The 8,826-nt window shown below is 43.8% G+C and overlaps 1 protein-coding gene across 1 annotated transcript; it reads left to right on the top strand.

The window, feature by feature from the left end:
* Positions 1-396: 396 nt before the first annotated feature.
* LOC120455736 lies at positions 397-4,530 on the top strand. The gene is made up of 2 exons (XM_039642156.2): positions 397-525; positions 2,761-4,530. The coding sequence occupies exon 2, from the start codon at positions 3,461-3,463 to the stop codon at positions 4,373-4,375; it is 915 nt and encodes a 304-aa protein (XP_039498090.2). The 5' UTR covers positions 397-525; positions 2,761-3,460; the 3' UTR covers positions 4,376-4,530.
* The last annotated feature ends 4,296 nt before the right edge of the window (positions 4,531-8,826 follow it).

Raw genomic sequence — 8,826 nt, 5'->3', positions numbered from 1 at the left:
TCGCAGTTGGCGATCTGGTCCGAGCGGCGTTGCCAGACAAACGGCGCTGCCAGACCTGCATTGGAGATCGGTTAGGGCGCGAGTTATCGGTGACGGCACAAGCATGCCTTCACCTCCCCCGAAACCCCCACGGGCAGCGACCTACATATGAGACACTCAACCCGGACACACACCGCAGCAAAGTCATCAACCCACACTGGATCAGCAGAGTCAGGATTCCCAAGAATCCAACCGAAGCACTGGAAGGGGCATCCGGATAAAAAGTGCCGACGCAAGGGGTTTCGCAGACCAAAAGAATTGTACGCTAGGCTTAGAGGAAAATTTATTCTGAAAATAAATTCAGTCTGTCACCGAACTTCAAACGAGTCGCTTTAATTACTACAAATCCTCCTTGGCTTAAATACAAAACCAAACAGATCCTCGCCCACGACATAACTGGCGCAGCCGGAAAAGGAACCTAAAGGAGATCCAGGACATCCAGAGGAAGGATATGAAGATCACCGGGATATTCTTAAATATTATACTGTAACGCAGGTAAGCAGCCGGCCAAGTGACTTCAATAAGTGAGTGCAAATATAAAATAAAGAAAGAAACGAAATTAAAAAGAATGCAGTGCATCCGAACAAATTGTAAATTCCGTGCGCTTAAAAGAAAAACAACCGACTCCAAACATACATAAAAACAAATATGCAGAATCAGCAAATTACGGTGTGCGGAAGCAAAATAAACGGCATTAACAATTGTGCATTACACACGCAAATCTAAAGGCATATTATTAAATATTAAAACGATCATCAATCGCTGATGGCCGCTATAAAATGCATCGCGCATTAAAATATGTACACGCCTAATATGTACCACAAAAAATAAAATAAATAATTTTTACACAAAAAATTTATAGAGACATATTTTTAGCAACGATCAATCGCTGATTGCCGCTATAAAATGCATCGCGCATTAAAATATGTACACGCCTAATATGTGCCGCAATAAAAATAATAATAAATAATTTTGCATTTTACACAAAATTTTGTTTATGAAAACATATTTTTAGCAACAATCAATCGCTGATTGCCGCTACATAATGCATCGAGCATTAAAATATGTAACGCCTTATATGTGCCGCAATAAAAAAAAATAATTTCCCATATTACACAAAGAAAAATTATAGAAACATACATAGGCGGCAATCAATAATAATTAATAGCCGCTCATGCATCGCGCATAAATATGTGAATATAGCCACACTGGAAAAAAAAGGGAAACGAAACCTATGTGCCCCAACTTAACAAATGCTAGTGCTCCGCCACCTAAATTAATGCTTGTGTGTATATAAGTGCGGCCGATCATTTCTTTCTGTGTGCCGGGGAAGAAAGGGGAAACCGGCACCGACAGCAGTTCGTAGGGAGCCCCCCTCCAGGCCTCGGCAACCGCACTTAACAGTCGACCACTTGAGTTTGTTTACGTGGGCACACATACTTGCATGCACGCCGCAGCGTCCGGCCGCTACATTGTAGACGGTGTCGCATGACAACATAAAACTATATTCAGTAAAATCGACAAAACGACCGCCGCGGAGTCGGATGCTTTTGCGCAACGGATGCTAAAATAAAAATATACAAATAATCAAATTTTACGACTACAGTGCACAATGTATCAAGAAAACACTTAGAAAAAAAGAGAAACACTGCACTGAAACCACTTGGCTCGGCGGCTTTATTAGATTACTTTTTATCGATTGAGTAAACAATTATTAATGACACCCACTTGCAGATCCCAACGGATCAACCCATACACTACACAATAAAAATTTTTACGAATGAAAAGTACAAACAAACAAAGAAGAACATAAATAAAACATCGTAATATATAAAATCTTACATTAGCACACAAATACATATATATATATATTTTTTTTCCATACTATTACACATACACATTTTTTATACTCTAGTAGTATAAAATATCAATATACAAATAACCAAATATCGTCAAAGATAGATAGGAAAAATTAAAAAGGGAAAATAAAAAAAATAGGCCGAATATCTTAACGTTATACTTACGCGAATTTTCACTTGCGAATAAAAGGGGTTCCGTAACCTAAATGTCAAAGAGGACAATAGTGGACAAAACGAGGTCCAGGCTAGGTCTCAGGAGTAGCGGTAGTCTACCAGAAATTAGGGAGGAAGAATTAATAGCCATGGATTCGGGACACGCCACCGGGGGTTCTAGAACCACCAGCCCGATCCCCGGCGGTTCGAATAGTATAGGGAAATGAACCTAGATCTAGATCACGAGGAAATTATGTCGGAGGCAATAATAACATACAATAACGCTATACACTCGAGCACGAACCTAACACCGTTCGAACTCTTTAGTGGCCGCACCCATGTGTTCGAAAAAACAGTCAAGTTCAACAACGAACATGACTTCTTAAGCAGGCTTCATGAGTATCAGAGTAAGCTCTATCCAGTCGTCAAAACACACCTAGAAGAAACAGCCAGCAAACGGATAAACAAACTAAATGAAACTAGGGAAGACCCCCTTACTCTGCCTGTCGGAAGCTCGGTCTTCCGTAAGGAAAACAGAAGGAACAAAATTACTCCCAGGTTTAGCAAACATAAAATTTCTCGAGATAATGGGGTCACCGTGCGAACAATTAAAAAGCAGAAAATACATAAACAGAAAATTAGGAAAATCTCGTTACCTACAAACCCATAAAATTAAAAACTGACCACCTCGGAATTCTCCTCTTTACAGGCTGACGTTAGTCAACAGCCAGCGACTAGAAATAAATAGACTAGGTGAGGAGCAAACCCTCATTAAGCTCAACATGGGAACGGCCCGGACAATAACATCATTTATGACAATCAAACACCTGATCCACCTGGAAGAATACGAAGCTACTACAGACAAATTACACGAATTAATTACGAACCTGCCGGACCTGCCGAACATCGTCGAAATAAGAACACTATTACTTAGGAAACTTAATCAGATAGAACAGAAATTAACTTCACTTCTACCTAGCGAAAGTAATAGCAGACCTAGGAGAGGGCTCATTAACGGACTAGGGACAATAATCAAAACGATCAGCGGCAATATGGATGCCACTGACGAAGAAAAAATTAATTCCGAATTAAAACAATTGGGGAGGAACGCGGAAAATACAGCGCAATTTCAGAACGAAACATTAATAAGGTTCATGGAAATCACAGACCACATAAACAAAGAGCAGGAGGTCATAAATAATTTCATCAATTTTAATCAGAATAGGATATCTAAGGAAATAGATACAGGACTCCAAAATCCAGAATTGAATATATTTTTTTGACTAGAATCAATATTAACTTAGATCTTCTCTACACACATTTGGCAAATAGCAGAAAGCCTATTATTCGCAAAACTCAATATTGTTCCCAAATACATCTTAGATAATGCTGAGATACAAAAAATCAAAATGTCATTAACAGATCAAAACGTTAAGATTAAGGCAGACTACGAAGTTTACAACCTACTATCACTCGAAACTAGCACAGAAAAGAAAACAATTGTTTTTGAAATTAAAATACCAATTTTGTCTCCAAATAATTACACACTGTACCAAATTGTAACCATACCGTTCAACGGGACGGAAATTGTAAACCTACCAAAATTTATTTTAGAGGATAGAATAGAACTTAAAACACTAAACACAAATTGTATTAGAGTTAATGATTTATCAGTTTGCGAAACCCCCACCGACCCCGACAACCCAGAATGCATCCATAACCTGCTAGCCAACAAGACAGCGACATGTACCGTGGTGGAAACCATAACCCAGACACGGATCTACAGCCCCATAGAAGGACTCCTGGTTATCCTCAACGCAAGAGACGTTAATATGACCTCCGATTGTATACCGAGCAAAAGTTTGAGCGGGTCGTTTATTATAAATCACGACAGTTGCTCCATCACCATCAACGGTACGAAATATGCCGACGCCACCGTCACAATGACCGATAGATGGCAGATGGATATAACGAAAACCAACGACGTTAAAACCATGCCAGCCATAGAACCCATCAACCTTCAACAACTGCACCTCAGTACACTCAAAACCAAGTGGGCTATCAACACCATGCAGAGCAAAGCGGCGGACCACTTAACAACGATATATATATTGATCGCAAGCTCTATCGTACTAGCAATCGCCGCATGGATCTGGAGGAAAGACAAGATTATCTATGCAACTACTTCCCTGCCAACCACCGGAACTCCAGCTATACCTTCGTTGTGGCCCTCGTTCCGTCTTGAGGGGGGAGGAGTTATCGGTGACGGCACAAGCATGCCTTCACCTCCCCCGAAACCCCCACGGGCAGCGACCTACATATGAGACACTCAACCCGGACACACACCGCAGCAAAGTCATCAACCCACACTGGATCAGCAGAGTCAGGATTCCCAAGAATCCAACCGAAGCACTGGAAGGGGCATCCGGATAAAAAGTGCCGACGCAAGGGGTTTCGCAGACCAAAAGAATTGTACGCTAGGCTTAGAGGAAAATTTATTCTGAAAATAAATTCAGTCTGTCACCGAACTTCAAACGAGTCGCTTTAATTACTACAAATCCTCCTTGGCTTAAATACAAAACCAAACAGATCCTCGCCCACGACATAACTCGCGCAAGCAGTTAAATTCAAATTCGAATTCAAAATCGAATTTGTTTTCTGAGCGGACGCATTCTGAAAAGGGAGTCGGCTCTAAGGTCGCGGACAGACCGAAAATCAACCTTTAACCCTTGCAGTGCCCAAGTAGAGGCTCTGGTGTCCGAAAAGAGGCGGAATAACCTCCAGCAGTCAACGCCTAGGGGAAATATGTGGCCTACGTAGGAGCTCACTTTTCAAAAAGCTAATCCGCGTGTTGCTACCTAAAAAACTGGTGCTGTTGGACCCAAATGGACAATCCAACAGGGGGCACTGCCCCAAAGGTGATGACCCATTCAGGAGGAGCTCTCGAATGTCGAGGCCTCCAACCAAAATAGGTATCACAGTACAATAAGTCAGGAGGGCAAGCTGGCGGAGCTGCTGTGGAGGACACTTTGGCCTCTCCAAAACCATGCCAAAAGAAAATTGCTGACCTTATCACGGTACCGACGCAAAAAATAGCGGTAAAATCCCAGACTGGCTCGCCAATCCGTCCTGCAGACCAAACGAAGACCTGCGGAGCTTACTGGGCCTGATGAACGTCAGGATAAAAACGTAACGAAAGAGTCCAAAGGTGTAATCGCAGAGCTGGCTGCAATAAACATTAGAGCGATCCAGCTTCAGGAGGGTGCTGGTAAGGAGGGGGCCTCCTTCCGAAACACCGCCACCCAGACGGAGGCGCGGAAACAAAAGACCGCAAAGCGACGGCGCCGAAAAATGCGTTAATGAAGCCACATTCACATCCAGTGATACCATCCGAGCCCACTATTACAAAGAAGCCAAAGCCAGCCAGCTACGCGACCGTTGCCAAGGACGCGAGTACAAGGGAGGTGTGGACTAAGGTGATGCCAAATCGATTGCGCAAGAAGCCAGAGGCCATTATACTTAAATCCATTATCCTAAGCTGAAAGCCGATCCCAACCTAAGCGACTTTAGAAAACAGGTTAAAAAGTTCCGAAGGACCCAAAAGGGCGAGCTACTGCTCGAAGTAGAGGGCAAAGCCTCTGCCAGCGTCCCGGCTTTCAGAGGAATTATTGAGGAGACCCTCAAAGAAATGGCTGCGGTACGCACGGGAGCGCAGAGAATGGCGCTAATATACAGTGGAATGGATGAGGCAACTACAGCGGTGGAACTCCAAAGTAGCCACGCCTCCCAATACCAAGGCATACTTGTAAAGCCAGAGGATGTAAGCGGGTGGCGCAAAATGAGGGATGGAACTCAGTCAGCAACAGTGACGTTATGCACGTACGATGCAATAACGGTTCTCATACGGGGTTCGGTAACCGTAGGATGGTCACGGTGTCGCATCACCCAGGACGTTCGCCCAATAAGATGCTTCAGGTGCCTAGAATTTGGCCATCGGTCGATCGCTTGGACTGCTGCCTTCGGGGCGGCGAGCATGGTCACAAGGCAAAGGGCTGCGCAGCGCCACCAAGATGCCTTATCTGCAGCAACGACGTGGATAAGAACCTTCCGACAGGTGGTTTTAGATGCCCTACCTACAAAGCCAGCACCAAAAAAGAAGCCAATAGCCGCCAAAATGATGTTAGACATTATTAACATCATCCAGCTCAACGTCAACCATTGCGCAGCTGCGGAGAACCTTTTGGCTCAGGCAGCGAGGGAGCGCAATGCGGACGTACTGCTCCTGAGTGAACCATACCTTCCGGGAGCAGGTAACCCCGAGGTGCTCGATGAACTAGGTAAGGCGGCTATCAAGTGTCACACTAGCCTACCGTGGAAGAGTGCGAAAACATACCAATGCGCGGCATCGCATACGCTAAGCTAAAAGGAGTGCACTTCTACAGCTGCTATGCTCCACCTAGCGACCGCCTGGAGCAATTCGAAGACATGCTTAGAAAGCTTGTTGACCATGCAAGAGGGCGCAGACCAGCAGTCATAGGAGGTGATCTCAATGCCTGGGCCACTGAATGGGGCAGCCGGACTTCCAACACAAGAGGACGTGCAGTGATTGAGGCCATGAACTTGATAGACCTCGTTTTGCTAAACGACGGCCTCAAGCTGACCATTAATAACGACAGAGGCTCGTCTTACATCGATGTCACCTTCGTCAGCAGCGACCATAACCTGATCTCGTTCCGGGTTTGAGCGCATTCTATACCAGAGAGCTGCAACGAGTCAAACATATTTGTTCATACTCGATTACTGATTTTAACTCTCAATGATTCTTTTGGTTTGATTTATGTATATGAAAAAAAATAAAATAAAGTGCGGAACATATACCTTAAGTGGTGTACGCAAAGGTCGAAGTTCCTTATGGAATATATTGGCCGAGATAAAAAATGAACAAGACGAAATTGTGCACGGGTTCGTTTATTGTCGCACGTGCTCAATTATGCTAACTTATAAAAAGGGCCAAACCTAAAACTTGCATAGGCATAAGTGGTGCAAGGCCATGAATAAACCGTTGAAACAAATGTCTGTTGAAATAAAAAACGAGGCAACCAAAATTTGTGCGAATTGGGTCACAGAAGATTGCCGACCGTATTCAACTATACAAGGTGCTGGCTTTAAAAAAATGATAAAATTTTGTATAAAGCTGGGGGCAGATTACGGAGAGAACATTGATTTGCAAGACCTTATACCCGATCCAACAACCATTTTGAGGACCGTGCAAAAGGACGCAGCGGAGAAAAAAAGACAGCTTTGAGGGGAGATTGGAGAAAATGTACGCAGCGGAGGAGCATCAGCCACAATTGATATGTGGACGGATAATTATGTTCATCGAAACTTTCTGGGCGTAACATTTCACTACATGGTCGACAACAAGTTACAAGACATTGTGCTCGGGATGAAATCAATGGATTTCCAAAAGACCACCAGTCAAAACATCTCTAAAAAACTGCACAGTGTATTTGAGGAATTTGGGGTTGACAATATAGAGCCCATCACCGATAGAGGCTTAAATGTAAAATAACATCAGACTTAACTGCAGTAGCCACTTGTTATCAAATGTGCTCGAAAAATCCTTTTCGGCAACTGAAGAGCTGTCAAACACAATCGAAGCTTGCAAAAAAATGACCAAATATTTCAAAAAGGCAGCGCTGCCAAGAATTATGCCCAACGTGGGAGGACCCAAATTGACAACAAGGACTCTCCTTGCGGCGGTTACTAAGGCAACGCTGCTTTACGCTGCTCCTATCTGGAGCTGTGTTACAAGCAAAGTAACCTACTTGGCTAGTGCGCGGGAGTTTTCGGTGACGGCACAAGCATGCCTTCACCTCCCCCGAAACCCCAACGGGCAGCGACCTACATATGAGACACTCAACCCGGACACACACCGCAGCAAAGTCATCAACCCAGCAGAGTCAGGATTCCCAAGAATCCAACCGAAGCACAGGAAGGGGCATCCGGGTGAAAAGTGCCGACGCAAGGGGTTTCGCAGAACAAAAAGAATTGTACGCTAGGCTAAGAGGAAAATTATTCTGAAAATAAAATTATTCTGTCACCGAACTTCGAGCGACTCACTTCAATACCACAAATCCTCCTTGGCTTTAATATAAAAACAGAACAGATCCTCGACCACGACTTAACTGGCGCAGCCGAAAAAGGAACCTAAAGCAGATACAGAGCATCCAAAAGAAGAAAGATATGAAGATCACCGGGATATTATTAAATATTATACTGTAATGCAGGTAAGCAGCCGGCCAAGTGACTTCAATAAGTGAGTGCAAATGTAAAATAAAAAAGAAACGAAATTAAAACAAGAGAGAACGCTGTAGTCGAGTTCCCCGACTATCTGATACCCGTTACTCAGCTATTCGAAGTGCGAAGGAGAGTCTTCAGCACATACAGTTTTTGGCGGTTTTGTGGGCGTTAGATTGGGCGTGGCAAAAAGTTTTTTGGCAAATCGTTAGAAAATTACAAGACTAATACAAAAATGAAAAAATATCGAAACATTTTTCAAAAGTGTGGACGTGGCAGTTTTGGGCGGTTTGTGGGCGTTAGAGTGGGCGTGGCAACATGAATCGACGAACTTGCGCTGCGTCTATGTCCCTGGAGTCTGTATGCTTAATCTCAACTTTCTAGCTTTTGTAGTTCCTGAGATCTCGACGTTCATACGGACGGACAGACGGACGGACAGACGGACATGGCCAAATCGACTCGGCTACTGATCCTG

Source organism: Drosophila santomea, chromosome X, assembly GCF_016746245.2.
Source record: "Drosophila santomea strain STO CAGO 1482 chromosome X, Prin_Dsan_1.1, whole genome shotgun sequence".
Classification (NCBI taxonomy): Eukaryota; Metazoa; Arthropoda; class Insecta; order Diptera; family Drosophilidae; genus Drosophila; species Drosophila santomea.
The sequence above is the reverse complement of the archived record's forward strand: the minus strand, read 5'-3'. Positions and strand labels throughout refer to the sequence as shown.

What these genes read in the sequence shown, in the direction of transcription:
- LOC120455736 (XM_039642156.2), top strand. Translation starts at nt 3,461, where the DNA reads ATGTCATTAACAGATCAAAACGTTAAGATTAAGGCAGACTACGAAGTT.